General features: G+C 35.1%; 4 protein-coding genes across 5 annotated transcripts; all 4 read left to right on the forward strand.

Moving 5' to 3' along the window:
- The first annotated feature begins 248 nt into the window (after positions 1–248).
- On the forward strand, positions 249–2,879 carry LOC105644142 (UDP-glucose 6-dehydrogenase 3). Its single transcript, XM_012229414.4, has 2 exons — positions 249–422; positions 1,188–2,879. Exon 2 carries the CDS (start codon positions 1,213–1,215, stop codon positions 2,653–2,655), a length of 1,443 nt encoding a protein of 480 aa, XP_012084804.1. The 5' UTR covers positions 249–422; positions 1,188–1,212; the 3' UTR covers positions 2,656–2,879.
- A 1,936-nt stretch (positions 2,880–4,815) lies between these two features.
- On the forward strand, positions 4,816–9,022 carry LOC149497164 (uncharacterized). Of its 2 annotated transcripts, none has more exons than XM_089720480.1 (3): positions 4,816–5,382; positions 6,282–6,424; positions 7,095–9,022. In XM_089720480.1, exons 2-3 carry the CDS (start codon positions 6,289–6,291, stop codon positions 8,336–8,338), a joined length of 1,380 nt encoding a protein of 459 aa, XP_089576606.1. In that variant the 5' UTR covers positions 4,816–5,382; positions 6,282–6,288; the 3' UTR covers positions 8,339–9,022. The 2 variants fall into 2 exon arrangements, with proteins under 2 accessions (XP_089576606.1, XP_089576607.1); XM_089720481.1 differs by lacking the exon at positions 4,816–5,382 and adding an exon at positions 5,389–6,016.
- Positions 9,023–10,577: 1,555 nt separating this feature from the next.
- LOC149497165 (uncharacterized) lies at positions 10,578–13,205 on the forward strand. The gene has a single exon (XM_089720045.1). It carries the CDS (start codon positions 11,217–11,219, stop codon positions 12,846–12,848), a length of 1,632 nt encoding a protein of 543 aa, XP_089576171.1. The 5' UTR covers positions 10,578–11,216; the 3' UTR covers positions 12,849–13,205.
- A 1,837-nt stretch (positions 13,206–15,042) lies between these two features.
- On the forward strand, positions 15,043–17,469 carry LOC149497166 (zinc finger RNA-binding-like protein). The gene is made up of 2 exons (XM_089719897.1): positions 15,043–15,512; positions 16,699–17,469. Exons 1-2 carry the CDS (start codon positions 15,189–15,191, stop codon positions 17,245–17,247), a joined length of 873 nt encoding a protein of 290 aa, XP_089576023.1. The 5' UTR covers positions 15,043–15,188; the 3' UTR covers positions 17,248–17,469.
- The last annotated feature ends 982 nt before the right edge of the window (positions 17,470–18,451 follow it).

The following is an 18,451-nucleotide window of genomic DNA, read 5'->3' on the forward strand; positions in this document are numbered from 1 at the left end:
CATTACCCATAGACACGTTAAAAAGAAGAAGGAAGGGAATTGTAGCACTGCCAACAGCAAAATCTACGAAACCTCAGGGTTTGGAATCTATTGCTTTACAGGTAAACGCCCATTGTTTGAAAACGCGTAGGAAAATGCATGTTCCAAGTCCAAGGGCACCATTGTAAATCCATTGTCCGCGACGCCGTTTTTACTTTTATGCCATTCCCCAAACCAGCTAGAGAGCTCCCTTTCAACCGAACCGAACCGAAACAGCAATAATAATAATCATAATGATAACAATTTGGTCATTTTAAAAGGGGTATTTCTCGGATTCGCCATGTGTATTTAAACCCACCCGCACCCGCTCTCTTCTTGTGCCAGTTCCTGCAATAAACTAGGCAAAAGCCAATTTTTTCTCTCTAGATTTTCTCCCGCGAAAGGTACGGATTCATTTCTGCTATTCGGTCATGGATTCTTTTAGATCTATTAGCGTTTTCGTGTTTTTCTTCTCGATCTGTGATTTTTATTTGTCGGTAATGCTGAATTAGCTGTTTTTTTAGTGATTAATGTTTCAATTTTCAAGTATTAATCAAGTAATCTTGATGTATGGATCTGTTTGACAATTTTGCTCTTTCAAACTTTGTAAGATTAAGCTCTTTTAAAAAAAAAATTTGAATTCTGCTAGATTTGTCGCTTTGATCTTGCCTAATTGTGTAATTTGGTTCGATCTCGACGTTTTAGCTCTAGTTTCGTTGCTTTCTTTTATTTATCTATTTTGAATTATTGTTGCTGTGAAATTATGACTCATATCACAAAAAATGCTTCATTGGATCTTCTTTTATTTCCATATTGTTTTTGTCATTTTGGGATTTGAATGGAGTCCACAAAACTTTATGTTTGTAAACCATTTCTTGTAGGCGTCAATATTTGATTCTGAATCAATATTCACTCTCAAAAAATAACTTCATGTCCGAAACAGTCGATGAAACTGATGGGATTGTATTAATTTAGTTTGAGAGGAATATGTTGCTCAACATTAGATTTCAAATTCATTGTTTTATTAGTTTTCAGATACTGAATCAAGTTCTGTTATTTCCTATTTTTTATGCAAAAGCGGATTAGTTGCTGGTGAAAGATCCGAGAATCAATTATGTGCATTGTTATTGTTCTTGCTGGCTTATTTGTATGGATTTGCTATGTTTCAGGTAATACACTTTGAAAAAGGTAAAAATGGTGAAGATCTGTTGCATTGGAGCAGGATATGTCGGTGGGCCTACAATGGCAGTCATTGCACTCAAGTGTCCGTCGATTGAAGTAGCTGTTGTTGATATCTCTCAACATAGGATTAATGCCTGGAACAGTGACCAGCTGCCCATTTATGAGCCAGGCCTTGATGACGTGGTGAAGCGGTGCCGAGGCAGGAACCTCTTCTTCAGCGTTGATGTGGAGAAACATGTCTCTGAGGCTGATATAGTCTTCGTTTCTGTCAACACTCCGACCAAAACTCGCGGACTGGGGGCTGGTAAAGCTGCTGATCTGACATACTGGGAGAGTGCAGCGCGTATGATTGCTGATGTCTCAAAGTCAAACAAAATTGTGGTTGAGAAATCAACTGTCCCAGTTAAGACGGCAGAGGCAATTGAAAAAATTTTGACCCACAACAGCAAGGGGATCAAATTCCAGATCCTCTCAAACCCAGAGTTCCTTGCTGAGGGAACTGCAATCAGCGATCTGTTTAACCCAGATAGAGTTCTTATTGGAGGAAGGGAAACCCCAGAAGGTCAAGAAGCCATCAAAGCATTGAAGGATGTTTATGCTCATTGGGTACCTGAAGATCGCATTCTAACCACCAACCTTTGGTCCGCAGAGCTGTCCAAGCTTGCAGCCAATGCCTTCTTGGCCCAGAGGATCTCATCCGTTAATGCTATGTCTGCACTATGTGAGGCAACTGGGGCAGATGTTACCGAGGTTTCATATGCTGTTGGCAAGGACACTAGAATTGGTCCCAAGTTTTTGAATGCTAGCGTTGGTTTTGGTGGGTCCTGCTTCCAGAAGGACATTTTGAACCTTGTATACATCTGCGAGTGCAATGGCCTTCCAGATGTGGCAGAGTATTGGAAACAAGTAATCAAGATCAATGATTATCAAAAGAACCGATTCGTGAACCGTGTTGTTTCCTCTATGTTTAATACAGTTTCAAATAAGAAGATTGCCATCCTAGGGTTTGCTTTCAAGAAGGATACTGGTGACACAAGGGAGACCCCAGCTATTGATGTGTGCAAGGGGCTTTTGGGAGATAAGGCCCTGTTGAGCATCTATGACCCACAGGTGACCATAGACCAGATTCAAAGAGACCTGACCATGAACAAGTTTGATTGGGATCACCCTCTCCATCTCCAGCCAATGAGCCCTACAACTGTGAAGCAAGTGAGCGTAGTTTGGGATGCATATGAGGCAGCAAAAGATGCCCATGGTCTTTGCATTTTGACCGAGTGGGACGAGTTCAAGACTCTTGATTACAAGAGGATTTATGAAAGTATGCAGAAGCCAGCCTTCGTGTTTGACGGAAGGAACGTTGTGAATGCGGATCAGCTGAGGGAGATTGGTTTCATTGTATACTCAATTGGTAAGCCACTTGATGCATGGCTCAAGGACATGCCTGCTGTAGCTTAAACATGACAGTGATTGGTTTGCTCGTCATGGCTGCGCATCAACCGGTTATAGTTTGAGACAATCAATTTGATTCTTCAACATTCTTAAACTATTGCCATTTTTTCTTGCTTTCCCATTTTAGTTGGGACAATTTGCGTTGCTATTGAGGTGAAAGCAGAGTCTATATGTTTTTTTCCATACATTTCCATTCAATTATATCAATTATGTATTTTTTTTTCCTTTCATATGCAACTTTATAACTAGAATTATGAATTCCTAAAACCAAACTGTTTTCTGTCCTTGTTGCATATCAAATGTAGCTTATCCATCTATCAAATTTTCCTTTTTTTTTTTTTTTCCTATTCTTTTGATCTTCATGAGAAATAAATGGAAACTAATGACATCACTACCTTACCATGTTTATTGAGTTCTTATTGGCAATTGGTTGGTTACTTATGGAACATGACAACTGAGCACAATTTGGGATTTTGCTCGGGTGGAATTTGACTTTGGAAAGTTGGATGAATTGGATTTTTTATTTACTGACATTTTTTTTAAACGTGTAAGACGTGGAGAAGAAAAAACTATGGGTAGAGAGAGACTACCTAATTTTTTTTTTCACTACAATGATTGAATTGGAGCATTAGATTTCATAGATTTAGGGGGTGGTTTATGGCAACTCCACCTCTACCCCCTCTGCTCATAACTCCATTCATGTCCTCACCTTCTAATCCGACAGGTAAATCATGACAGGTTTCCTTTATTTAGTATTTACTTATTTTTTATGAGATAATAGTTGTAAAAACACTATTTATAACGTTTGACATCAAATTTTAGTGGTTAACTTCAAGATTGTGAAAAAACGAAGGATATGTTGACGTTTTAACCGTCTATGGTTCTGTTTTACATTTTGCTGTGCTTACCGTTTTTCTTCGATCAGGATAGATGTGGAGTTGAGTTTTCTGAAAGACTTATCCGTGTATGGATCTATTTATACATTAAATCAAGAGATAATTGTAATTTTGGTGTATGAATTTTGCAATTTTTTTTTATTTTGGCGTATGAATGAAAAAAAAGTGTACAATTCAATGTTTGAACTCCCAATAATTTTGCAATTAAGTGAAATTTGTTTACATGGATTGTCGGAATTCACTGTAGGATGGTTGGATCTACTTTTTTATTTTTTAGTTGTTGATTAGGCGCCAAATAAGATGCCACATAGATTAAAACTTAAAAGTGTAATAAATGACCTATTTATCCCTAGAAGACCTTGAATCTTCTCAGGTACCCATCTCAACGCCTCTCTCTCTCTCTCTCTCTCTCTCTCTCTCTCTCTCTCTCTCTCTCTCTCTCTCTCTCTCTCTCTCTCTCTCTCTCTCTCTCTCTCTCTCTCTCTCTCTCTCTCTCTCTCTCTCTCTCTCTCTCTCTCTCGTGTTTACTTGGCAATTATTGGGAGTTCAAACACTCAATTGTAAAATTTTACCGTTCACACATCAAAATAAAAAAAATTGAAAAATTTATACACCAAGATTGCAATTATCCCTTAAATTAGAAATATTGTTTTGGTTCAAATTGAACATTGAATATACTGGATATTATTATTACACCGGAAATAAAAAGGACTAATATTAATATTAATATTATTACATTATATTACATGACACTGAATTTATTTAATTACGGTTAATAAACTGAGGGCTTAGAATATAAGAATAGAAACGTCTTTTGTTTCTTTTGGCAATTAATTTAAAAAGAGTAGAATAATAATTGTGTTTCTTGGAAAATTCTCAAGATTCTGTTGAGGTGGACCAACTGGCCAAGTGTCTAGATAAGCCAAAAGCCAAAAGCAAACTTCCTATCACTAACCAAACACGGTCTTGCTCTTTCCATCGTATACAAACAATCAAATTATTGCAACGTGCCATCAATGGAACTTCAAGGTCCAATCATTATTTTCCACGTTTCAAATAAAAATTCCTTTTTCGCTGAAACTCACCAATTTCCAATTTTTTACATCAAAATAACTTAAGACAAGACTTATTTCCTAATCTGTCCTCAAGATACCAGAATCCTTAAGTGGCAATTTATGTGATTCTCATTAGATTCTTACCCTGTTTGGTAATTCTCTTGTCTCCACGGAGTCTCCAGGGCCAAAAGTTTCCATCCTCGGATCACCGAACACAGACTTAAAATTTCCTATAAATCGTACCCTAACTTTACCCAGTCGCTCGATACCTAATCTTCAAATCATTTCGGTCAGAAATTCTCTGATCCTTTGTTTCTTTTATCGATTTCGACTCTATTATTTTCCAATTCGCTTTCTCCTCTATATATTCATACGAAATTCATCTCTTGCCGTTCCTAGATTGATTTCTAGGGTTAGGGTTTCGAGATCCTAAAAATTCTTCTATTTCAAAAGGGGTTTTGTTCGATCTTTGAATCTAAGCTTGTATATGAGTTTTTCTGTGGTCAATTTTTCTGGGTCGGTCGAAATTCTTAAAAATTATTTGATATTTTGAATTTTTGAAAAAAAATTTCATTTTTGTCGATATTCTGTCCGATTCGTTTTTTCTATATAACGTAACATCGCTTTCGATTTTTTGTTTTCCTGTAAATCAGTGTTTTATTGTTACAAAAATTAGGGATCTTAAATTTTGATCTTGTGAATTTGAGATTTGCATATTCATTCGATTTCACCGTCATTTCGATCTTGTCGATATAAGAGATTTTTCAGTTGATATTCTTTGGGTAAGTTCAGGTCTTTCTAGCTGAATCATGCTATATCGTTAATTTTAGATTTTTTTTTTTTAAATTTTGTCATACGTTATTATATGCTTTTTGTCGTTTTTAATTTCTGCGAGTTCTGTATTATTAAGACGTGTGGTTCTATAGTGATAGAATTTAAGCGTAGTTGAAGTGAATTTAGGGAGCTAGAAAGCAGTGTTAACATGAGGAAATGAAGTTCATATAATGCATGTGGAATGTGCACCAAATAGTTATGTTTTGATTCATATGTTAGCTTCTTCCACTTATTTTAATTCTTAAAATATGTTTTTCAATCAAGTTGAATGGATACTTGTGGATGTGGCATGTGATAGTGAGAGTGAGTAAGTCTTATGAAGTCTTATTGCTTATCTCTGTTTGTTTGGGTTTATGTTAGTGGGCATACATGTATATTAGCTGACTTTTGCTGAGGCAACAAATTCAGTCTTCCCATAGTGGAAATGTGTGAAAGTAACGAGCTGAAGGGTATGTCTTAATCGGAAGGGAACCAATTTTCACGTGCGCTGAAGCCAATGAATACTGTGAATATTTGGGCCAAATTATATGAAATTGTCTCTTCTTGTGCTGGCCAGAATTTGACGCATTTGACTAAATATTAGTAATATTTTTTTCACTCTGATTTTTCTTTCTTCATTTTACAGTTTCTTGTGAGATGGTTTTTAGTACATGATTTTCATTTCCTTTAAGTAAAAGTACTTTATTTGCTAGTTGAAAGAAAATTCTCTATAGTAGGTTTATACATTTATGGTTTATCCCACTCTGTGTACCTTATTTGCTACTTGCTTTTTTCTTCGTTAATTTCATATTTATTGGTTCTTCAGTACGTTTCCAAGTTTCTCTTATTGAAGAAATCTGACTTGCAGGTGAAAAATGATTCATAAACGACCTTTTGTTGATGATGATTCTTATGAGTTTGCTTCTAAGCACCCTAGACATCTGGAGCACATTGATCAGTTTGCTCCAATTGCCTCTCTTGCTGATACTCGTCATAAATCTGTAATCTTAGGTAATAAATAGTTTTAGACTTTCTGAATTGATAAAGAAATTAGGCTTATTTGAATTATCTTAATGAGGCATCTTTGAATTATCCTAAAAATTTAGCAGTACTTGCATCTTGTGCTCCAACCCTTTTTTATTTTCCAAATGAGTTAGCTGATCACTTGATATGGAAAATGGCTGTTATCATGCAATCTTAGATTTAATACTGGAAATAATTTTGGACTGCTCAACCATTCATACCATGCGACTTTTTAAGAGTTTATTCAATTAAATGAGATTGAAATGGACTTCAGGAAGCTTTTTCAATCTATGGTCTCTTAGAAGAAAAATGCTGAGTTTTAGTTTCAGATTGTGTTTGATGGTGATCAGTTTGTTGAATTCCTACAGTGGATTTTTCTGGAAAACCACAGTTAACAATACTATCGGTTCCCATATAATGCAGAAACAATATATGCTCAGTTCTGCAATAAGAATTTTTTGTAAATTTATCAGTGTCTATTCTTGCTAACCAAGAAGCTTTGCTTGTCACTTGCATGTGTTTCATTAATCTCATTGGATAGCTCCATGTTATGGTTTAATTGGTAACATTCGATAAAGTAGTTTATATATTATGAAATGCTGATGACAGTCTTTGTTAATTTGATTTTCTGGCTTATTGACTTATTTTTATTATGAAGATGGTGATGGCAGTCTTGTTACCTGTGAAGATAATGGGAGGGCTGCAAATAATTCAGTTATAGCAGTTTCAAATGAGGTGAACAACCTTGAGACCAGTGCTTCTGGATATTTTCCTCATTTTTTATGGATCAACAATGGAGTTCTTGAGGCAGATAATCTGTCATTTTTCCCAGAATATTTTGATCATGGACATCAGCTAAGATCTTTACTTCAGCCTGAGGAGGGGTTCTCTTCACTTGACTATCCTCTTCAGAAGTCAGTTTCAGTTGGACCAGAGCATCAAGTTACTGTTCCAGAATGGGAGGGTCCCAAAACCTCTTCAAATCAGCTGGAGTCTATTCCTCATATTGAGGCTGCACAATCATCGCGCTTCAGTATCGTAGCTGATGATGTTTATGAGGAGAGGGTTATGGGTACCTGTATTATTCCCATGCCTGAAGAGGAAGCATTTTCGATGCATTGCTGTCAAGGCTCTGAAATTGATTGTAGTTGCCTTGATCAGGGATCTATTGAATGTGTGAAACTACATATCATGGAAGCTAGGCAGAAACTTAGGGAGAACCTTGGTGAGGAGATATTTGAGGGTCTGGGATTCTGTGATATGGGGGAAGATGTTGCAAAGAAGTGGACTGAAGAGGAGGAGCAAGTCTTCCATGATATAGTCCTATCAAACCCTGCATCCTTGGGCAGGAACTTCTGGGATCATCTGCCAGCAGCATTCCCTTCCCGAACAAAAAGGGAGATTGTCAGTTATTATTTTAATGTATTCATGCTTCGGAAACGTTCTGAGCAGAATAGATTTGATCCTCTAAACATTGACAGTGATAATGATGAGTGGGAAAGAAGTGAAGCTGGAATGACAGAGGAAGATGAAGATTCTGCTGTTGAATCACTCAATGGACAAGATGCTTCTGCTTATTATCAGGAGGGTATTGCAGAGGATTGCAACGAACACATTGAGGATGAGGATGAAATTGGCGGTTCAAAAGAAAGTGCTGATGAAGATTTTCAGAGAGTTGCAACAGATGAGGAATATGAGGGAGATGTAGATGATATCTCAGAAGCACCTGTGGGGATTTCCCCTGGCGATACTGGCTTTAAACTTTTCAAAGGGGTTCCTAGTAACAAGGGGAATGATTTTGAAGATGATTCATGTACATCATACGAGTATCAGCGGGACAATGCTGATTGCTGTGGTCCACATGATATAGTAACTGATGAAAGACACTTCACTCAAGAGTGATCCAATCTCAGAGCACATACTACCAGTGATTGGAAAGAAGTATTAGTAACACTTCAGATGTTACTATCTTTTGTGAAGGAGTCAATGCCGTTACCTTCACATGATCATACAAGGGGCTGCTAAGGGGAGCATGCTCAGGATGTTAGATGGAATATGATGTCTATCTCCGTAGAGTAGTGATATAAAGTCTTCAAATTGAAGTTAGCCTACGTAGGCTTAAAATCTAGGCTCTTATCAGAGTCCACTTGCACAAAAATAAGAGATTCTCAGTCTATCCTTAGCTTGCAATTTTTGAGAAAGAAGAAGAACGGAGGCAGTGAATGGTGGAGGATAGTGTGGTGATTGATTTCCATCGGAGAGCCAAAGGAACTCATACGGAAATTCCCCATGCTACAGGTTGCAAATCTATGGCAACACCTGAATATTATTTTATTTCATCGAGTTCAGTCTCAACTTTCAAGGCCATAGGTTGTTGCACCTCGAAGATGCTTACATTCTCCCATTGAGAGGGGTTTTTTGGTTTTCGATGTTGATGATGTTTTTGTATTAGTAAGAAATTATTTGTGTTTCTTGGCCCTATCAAGGTCTTTAGTTGCTTTCCAATGTACACTGTACGAATTTGAGCAAATGTGACATGATGCCAATGTAACAGGATGGAAATAACAAGAAGAGTTTCCATTTCCATCTCTGCGAGTCTCTGTTATAGTTTTTTCAATTTCTTTTGTGAGCAATTCTGTCCAAATTTGTTATTTTCATCTCCATTCTATCGTTGCAATGAGAAGATGGAAATGGATATTTCTTTTCTTGTTTTTTTTATATAATCTGAACAAAGTTGCAAACAATCAAAATACTGAAAAATTTTAAATATTTTCCGCTGTTCTCTCCCTCCATTCAAACCACTATTACATTTATATGTAGATTAAGGTTTTTCCCCATTAAATTATGTGAACTTAATATCAAGTATTGGTTTAATACATCAGACAAAACAAAATATATTGATATCTGCAAGGAAATCAGGAGGCCTCATGATTTAGCTTATGAATTTATGCCTTCACCAAATGGCTAATCACGCCCATGACGTAAAAGCATCTTAATCTTAATAATCTTTGCCTTAATAATTTAGAAGGGCAGTAGCAAAGACTAAGATGCAAATTTTTCTAGATAAGGTGTCAAGTGGTCAAATTTATACAGCACTTTAGATTCTCTTCATTTGTAGAAGACTACAAATGGTAGTTGGGATTCCTTAACTTGTAACTAGTGATTGATAATTTTCATGATACATTCATTGATGTTTGCATAAATTGTGCATTTACTTATGCTTAAAATGTATAGTTGAGCACGAATTTGACTCATTAATCTTATGAACGAGCTCAAATGAGCTTTTCTCGAAATGAACTTTGAATAGTTGACGAGTAGTTTGTTTTTCATAATTACTTTACATAGTTTTCAAAACATTCTATTTTTTTTTTCTGATTTAACTGATTATATACAAAAGAAAAACATATTTTTTCAATAACCACAAAATAAAAACCAAAAACAAGAAATATCAATAGCCTAAGATAGGCATTTGAAGAAATTCATTCCATTGTTGATTACCATAATCAGGTTTTTACCTAACTAAGCCCACAACTATTTTACTAGTCTCTCATTATAGTAAACGAAATTACTGAAGGTAAAAGGTTAATGCTTCCAAAGAATCACACAAGCAAATCACACATTTTGAAGATCGATATTCTGATGGACCAGATTTTGGATCTGATCCACGTTGGCCAGCCTGTTAACATAGTCATCAAACTCCTAGATTAAAATAAAAATGAAGCCCTAAGGTACAAAACTAAAAAATAATCAAGGGTTTTAAAAAATAAAAGATTAGTGATTGAACTATTAAACTACTTGTGTCTCGTTGACATCATGATTAAAGAAGTTAAATCAAAAATTAAGAATATGTATCTTAATTTAAATTAAATCTACCATCGTTTAAATAAAAAATTAAACAGAGAAGGTATGAAAAGAAAATAGTTAAGTGATATTTATAAGTCGAGACGAAACTAATTGCATTTCTAGTGTAATACCAAAAATAGCATTAGACGGAAAAATCTTCGCAACTTTTTGGTGAACCTTTGAAAATTGCTTAGCTAAAAAAAGATAGTGCGTAAAATAATAATAAAATGGATTGAAAAAGAGTCTTTAAACCTCTACAAAATTACTTCTACTACAAGCAACCGTTTAACCCAAATCAGCATTATCTTTCTAATTAACAAAATTCATTATTCTTAATAACCAACAAAATCACATATTTTCCATTGTTCCCAAAATGCCCAATTTCAATGCAATAGTATTGTTTTTTTATATACATACATATGGAAAAATATAAGCGAGTGAGAGAAAGTCTACTCCTTTAGCTTAGCTTCCATGCAAGGATTACTTTCCTTTTTTTAGTTCCAGCTTATTGAGAAAGGCTCTCTCTCTCTCAATCTCTCGGGCCTAATTTGTGCTCTGTGGTCACAGCAGCAGTCACTTCCATTACGATATCGCGCTTGCATATGCTTCAAATACCCACAAGAGAAACAGAGTAATAGAATAGAGCCTGCTCTGTTTATAGGGTTTTGCTTAGCCAATTTAGATCTTGTTTTCGCCCTTCAAGACCAAATAACCCATATGTTGTCTTCTCATTTCACTTTAGAAAATCATAGCTGGTATCTGAATTTTGGTTCTTTTTGCTCCGGTTGTTCATTTATTCCTCTGCTTCTTGAACTTTCTTGTGTTTTGTTTTGTTTAATGGGACGTGGCTGAAAGTTCTTGCATTTTTCAGGGAAAGTTGAGGTTTTGATCGGTTTTATTATCTGGGTTATTGTTGTTGTTTGGTGAAATACATAAAATGGATCAAGATCAAGAAAAGAAGCATGCGTGCAAGCTGTGCAATAAGAGTTTCTTGAGTGGGAGACTCTTGAGTGGTCATATGAGGATTCATGTACTAGCAGGTAAAGGTTCAGCTAAGGAAGAGATTAACCTTGAAAATGGCAATATGGGTATTGAAGGTTATGGCCTAAGAGAAAATCCCAAGAAATCCTGGAAATTCTCCGGCTTGAAAAATGATAATGGTACTGAGTCAGTTGAAGAAATTATGCAATGTCGAGTCTGTGGGAAGCAATTCGAGTCACAAAGATCTCTTCATGGCCATATGAGGCATTGCTCAGAAAAGAAAGGAATTTGTTGTAAAGAATGTGGGAGAGGATTCAAGACTCTAAGATCTCTAACTGGTCACATGAGGTTGCATTCAGATAAGTATAGGGTCTCCACCAAAGAATCAAGAACTAGTTCTTCAAGGCCTAATTTGGTTGTAATGGCTTTATCAGATACTGACACTGTTAGTCTTGTGAGAAAAAAGAGATCGAATCGAATAAGGTACAAGGTTACTCCCAATTCTTCGTTTTCTAGCTTAAATGAATCTATTTCTGGTTTTGAAGTTGAACAAGAGGTAGAAGAGGTGGCTATGTGTTTGATGATGTTATCTAGGGGTGTATGTGATTGGGATGAGTTCAAATCAGTTAGTGAATCTTTGGATAATGGTTCTGTTTATTCTGGGGATAAATCCTTGTACCAAAATAAGAGAAATGAGAGAAGTGAGGATGGAGATTGTGTTTTTGAGGGTAATGAATTTTTCAAGAAGAAGAAACCAAGAGGGGATAATTTAGATCCTTTTGTTTCTGATTCTAAGGATTTGACCTATGAATGCAGTAAATTGAAATTTCCGATTGGGAGTTTTTATCAGGAAATTGACTCCAAGAAGCTTAAACTGGAGGAGGAATTTGGATTTCTGCCGTGTGATACTGATGAGATAGAGAAGGGAATTGAAGATGAAATTGATAGTAACCGAATTGAATCAGAATCAACCCAAGAATTTACTCAAGAAGTTGATTTGGGTTCTCTCGATGCTGAATTAGTGAAGGATGATTCGTACACTGAGATTATAAGTTCTACTTCAGATTTTGATAACGTAGACAATTCTAAGAAGAAGAGCCAATTCCGGTGTAAAATCTGCAACAAGCTATTTTCCAGTCATCAGGCACTTGGTGGTCACCAAACATTTCATAGAACAACTAGAAATTCTGTTGTTTTGAAGATTGAGCAGCGCCAAGAAATTCAGAGCAATTGTTTGCCTGAAAAAATTGTATGCATTAAAGATTCGGTGGAGGAGGAAGTAAATAGAGTGACTGTGACAAGTAATCGGTCAAAGAAGAGGCAAGAGTATAAGTGTGATATCTGCTCAAGAAGTTTCATTTCAGGCCAAGCTTTGGGAGGTCACAAGAGGGCTCATCATTCTAAACCCAAAGAAGAGCAGAGTATGGCAATAAAAGAAGAGGCTCATAATCCTAATATCTCTAATGCACTTCATATCAATCTCCGTGACATGCTTGATGAAGAAAATAGTCATGAAATTGGGTTCAACTCATGTTGGGGCGTGAGCAGCTACAAGCACGATCCATTACTGAATCTCGTTGCTAACTAGGGGGAAAAAACTGTTGTATTTGGTTTGTCGAGGTACATCGCTTGTTGAGGATAATTCACAAAGATGTAGAGCTTCCCTTGGCTGTTCATTGTTTAGAACTGACAGCTTCCCTTATCCGGTTTATCCTATCTCTTTGAACAACTTCAGAGTTGCAGAATTATGGCAAAGAGGTATACTTTATTTCTTTGGAAGTTTGAGGCTGAAATAGGATTGATTTGGTCTTTGTGCATTGTAGTTTTCTTATGGATATATCAATAGTAAGAGAGAAGCATTTATAGATTGAGTTCTCAATTTGAATTCTCATTCTTTTGTACCAAGTTTCCAAGGAAAAATGCAATATAATTTTTTAGTCTTCTACTAGTGGATGTTAATCTCAGCAGTTTGTGTTATGTGCAATCTAGAAGATATGGACTTGATTAATATTATTTGAGCCAAAGGTGGTTGTGTAGCCACCTAACACATAAACATGACATATTATCTCGAATATGCAATATATCTTGGCGATTTTTTGTTCTTAAATTTGTAAACAATGAAATTTTTACATTTTATCTCTCTCTCTCTCTCTCTCTCTAGAGTTTTCCTGCATACTCTGTAGTTGTAATATTTTTTGAGCAAGGCACGAACTTAAGTTTAATGGATTTAAGGCTGCACAGAACCAAGCTAAATTATTTTGGCTTCAAACTTGAAAGAATAAAAGCTTTCAGTCTCTTTATTAGGCTAAATGTTACTTTCATGCAACAGAAACTCACCAGCAGTCAAGAACATTACTTGAACAGAGCAATGTCAAGTAGGTTTGGCCTCTACCTTCATTTCCCACTTTTAACTCATGTAGATTGACCGTTTCCTTTAATCAGAAGGCACATGTAACATGTTCTCACTTCTCAAGATCTTTTCTTCTTCTTTCTCTGATTTTATTTATAGTTGTTTTGTTTTATTACTTAAATTTCCTAGATCAGTAAAAATTAGACATGAAATGCCTAATGGGGTAACACAAATTTTGAAGTAGAAGAGAGAACTCAGAGAAATGAAGTTAAAATCCTAACAAAATATCCTTTTACCTGCCCTTGAGTTCTCTTTCCCTCTCTCTCTTTTTATAAGTTACAAGTAATTTTCAATGGCATGAGACTCCCTGCCTGCCTAGCTATCAGGAAAACCAAGCTTTTGATGTGATGTAAATTAACTAGTAAGCATAAAAAGGCAACAATACAAAACTTTTTGGCATATTAAAGATATGAGAAAATCCTCATGATTAAGTATCTCTGAAGCCATGTGCTTCCCCTGAAAATTCTTTTGTTTTTATTTTTATATATTCTGGCTGGAAAGAATACTGTGTGTATGTTCCTTGTGGCTCACATCTTACTAAGAAGCTTACATTGTTAAGCTGGACATGAATTGGCACACAGGCATGGAAGTTGAGCACAATTTACTATAAATGTTATAATATCACAGGCCCTCAAATTTGAAAATATTAGTTTAAAAATGTCTCTCTAATTGCTAAATTAGTCGCTTTAAGATTGATTTTTGACTAATTAATCCTATTTTAACCTTTTTCTCTAAGTAGGAAATCAACTGTTTATGCCTTTCTTATATTTTTGGCTTTGTATTCTAAAAATTTGTAAAAAAAATTAGTAATTATCCCACACATTAAGTTTTAGTTAGAACTTAAAGTTGTGAAATAATTTAGAATTTAAGACAACATTAAAGATAATCATTCATTATTAATTTTTATTTTCTTTTTATTCTATTTCAAAAATCAATGTTGTTTTTTGTATTATCAAACACGAGTTAAGGTTTGATTCATTAAAACAAAATCGAATTTGGACTTGATTTATTTATCATTTATAACTCCATTTACCATTTAGACTTATTTATTTTCGTAATTTCCGGTAAACAATAACATTTTCCTTCCATTTCTCTCCCATTTTTTTCTAATTTAGAGAGATTATTATACAGCGGATCCAGAAGAATTTTGCCTTTAATTTTCCTTGGAAATTTTACATCCTTATTCCAAATAAGGAAAAAATTATCTTGCTTCATTGTTTTCCAATCCTATTTTCTTTCCTTTCTCCCAAACAGAGTGTAAAAGAGAATGAAAAAAAAAAAAAAAAAAAACTCGGACGCCAAATGGACCAGAATGGGCTTTTAATTGGACCATGTCTGTCTGCGTACCCAAAGAGGTTAAGAAAGAGAAAGTTCTAATTGTTCTCTCTGCCTTTTGATTCTTCTTCTACTGTAAAATCAGAGAAAGCCCACAACTCTCCCTCTCTCTCTCTCTCTCTTCTGTACTTAACGCAAACTGGAAGGATACACATGTGAAAATTCAGGAGAAGTCCACCTGAAATGAATCCAATCCCTAACCCTAATTCTAATCCACCACTAATAGACTCTTATTTCTCTTATTTTTCCCAAAACCCTAATCCTCAATTCCCTCTCCAGCAACTCCCTCATGGCTATATTGACCCCTCTGCCGCCGCCACCACCGCTCTTGCACCTCCTGGTGTTGACGCCTACCCCACGCTAACCACTTTGCCACAAGCTCAAGCCTCGACCTTGGTGCAGCCCGGCTCCACTAGTTATTATTTGGATCAGAATTTCCAAAATTGGGTTGCGAAAGAGGCTGTTCGGCAATATGGTTCGGACCCGGCTGGATACGGAGGCGCTGCTGTAAGTGGTTGGTCTTCTTTTACTTTTTTTTTTTCCCTTTTAAGTTATTGTTTTTATATTGAGTGATTGAGTTCTGAGTGGAATTAGTATTGATTATTTTGTTTTTGATGTGAACTGTGGATTATGAAATGAAATTAGTAATATCTTATTGTTGGGTGACGGAAGATTCTGTCGATATCAACATTTTCCGGTGGGAGTGATGCTGAGCATTTTTTAGCAATATAGAAAGAAACCTGAAAGACTAAAATAATGTCTTGAATAATATGCCTTTTTTTCTTGTTTTAATAATATTCAAATAGTAAACTTTGTCACACTCTTATCGATAAATGGATCATTTTAATCTGGTTTTATTTGCAGAAAGAGTATCATTGCCATGTCAATTAGGGTCTAATAATGTGGCCATTTCAATATAAACAGTGTCGAATGTTTACATGCAATTTTTTTATGCAAGCATGGATAGGCCCATTTCCGAATTTTATATCTAGAATTTCATTGTTAGCATGTTTCTTGATGAATGCATCATAACATATGAACACATTTTTACATGGATGATATACACCGTCCTCTTTTATCAAACTCACCAACTTAAAGGATGAAAGTTGACTTTGTACTGCAAAAAAAAAAAAAAAAATGTTGTTTTGTGGTGGGAGTGGCATGGATTGTTCTATATTGCTTAACGAGAAAGCTAGAGTTGGGTTTTCATTAATTGGCCGACGTTACTTCTAAAATTATGCATTTAATTATTGGAACTATTTGTTTCACATTTTGATTGAAATCATTTATTTGCTTGTGTGAATCAACAACATGACTAGCCTTTGGGAGGTGATATGGATTTGTAAGAACACAACAACTAATCTATCAATGGGAAGTTATATATGATAGACACCAAGAATAAGTGCAAAGGCGCTCTTTGCTTGGGGTTAGTCATGTAGTGAGAGAAATGAAGTAAAAAAGTTGATTCAAGATGTCGTTGACCCTTGAGAGCTAATCCATATTTGACTCCAAATTGATTTTTGTCTCTGATGATCAGGTTGTGCTTGGAAGATGATACATTTCTTTTTGTTCAATGGCTTTGACCCCCTTGGAAAAAAAAAAAAAAATTACTGATATATATATTTGCATCTCTTTTTGTAACAGCTATATTATATATAATTCATGAGACATTAATGTCTTGTTGTATCTGCAGAGTGCCACAATACCTCAAGATGGAACGCAACAGTTGGCAATTGCACTTCCAGGTTCCGCTGAGTGGGCTAACTGGGTAGCCCAGCTTCAGGCAAATGGCACTTGGAAAAGGCGCGAAAAGAAAACAAAGGTTGTTCAATCAGCCTATTGTGAAGTTTGTCAGGTGGATTGTAATAGCAAGGAAGTACTTGACCGGCATAAATTGGGAAAGAAACACAAGAAAAACTTGGAAAAGTTACAAGAGGCTGCTGCTGGCCCTGCTAATTCATCAGTGCCAGTTAACCCATTTATTGGGCCACAAAAAGAACCTGATAATGTTAAAACTAGCAATGTCCAAAAGGGTAAGAAGAAAGTAGCCAGACCTGCAGAAGATTTGGAGACAAAGAGAAGAAAAATTGTTCAAGGTGGGGCAGCAGTGGAGGCAATCAGAATATGTGCAATTTGTAATGTTGTGTGCAATAGCGAGAATGTATACAACTTCCATCTCTCAGGACGCAAGCATGCTATAATGCTGAAGAAACACGGAATAAGAATGGTTGCTGCCACCTAAATGTAAAATTATTCGAAACAGAAAATTTGGCAGAACTTCGTAACTTTTTATGATTCAGTCCTACAAAGTCAAAATTCGAAAGATGTCGATCGGTTTTGCACCATTACTTCTTTGGATAACTGACTTTCATGAGTTATTGTTGACTCTATAGAAAGGCACATTCAGTATAGTTATCTAGCATTCATTTAGCAGTCTCATGGTAATCCTAGAATCCTTTTGCAACATTTTCTGTCATTCTCTCTGCCTACCAGATGTTCTTGTGTGAAATTGAGATGCAGCGTTGGGGGACCAAGAGTTCTATCGTTAGGCTAGGGCTATTGGGGTATCTAATTTCATTCTCTTCTAGCTTTCGTTTTGCCAGTGGTTTGTGTCTTTTAAAGCAGTGTGTTGTGCGGTAATTGGGAGCATATGCGTTTGTTTTTGATGATCAAGACCTGGAAAATTCAAGATGAAAAACTAAAGTTTTTCCCTTTTTATACTTCTAGTAATTTCTCTGGTGAAAAAAAAAAGTTCTGCAATTTTATTCACTTTTATGATGTTGGCTTAACTCTTAATACATATTTGTTTATTGAAAACATAATAATTTCGTTATTGAGATTTTAGCTTGTCTTCCCTTAGAGGGTGTTGACTGTTAAGTGAATTGCCAAAATGTTAGTTAGATTATGCCACATAGGCTTATTAAAATTAATTTGTGAATAAATGAAAAACATAAATGTCAAGACATAATAATCATTGAAATAAATAAATGATTAAGTAAATAATTAGCACAATAAAAATTTCTCCACTACAACCATTTTAAAATCATAAAATTTTATTTAATTATATAAATAAATATAATTAACTAGAATATTTTATTTTATAACATTTTTATCATATATTTTTTAAAAATGATTTAATATCATTACTAGAATTAATAAAATGTTTAACTATATTTGTTAAATTAAATTTGAACATTGCAAATTTTAAAATTATTTATCTACGATCAACTATATAAATATTAAAAAAAATTTTAATAAAAAGTGAGATATAAAATTTGAATTAAATATTAAAAAACTTAGATTATTTGTGCATAGCACAAGTATGCAGCTTTTTTTTTCTTTTTTAATTAGCATAAAAAATAAGTAATATCATGAATCAAAGATGGATGATTATCTAGCAAGTCCATAGAATCAAATGCTCAAACTAAGAAATGAGTTAACTGATT

The sequence above is a fragment of the Jatropha curcas genome, chromosome 4, assembly GCF_041381405.1.
Source record: "Jatropha curcas cultivar XTBG-Jc1 chromosome 4, XTBG_Jcur_1.0, whole genome shotgun sequence".
Taxonomy (NCBI): Eukaryota; Viridiplantae; Streptophyta; class Magnoliopsida; order Malpighiales; family Euphorbiaceae; genus Jatropha; species Jatropha curcas.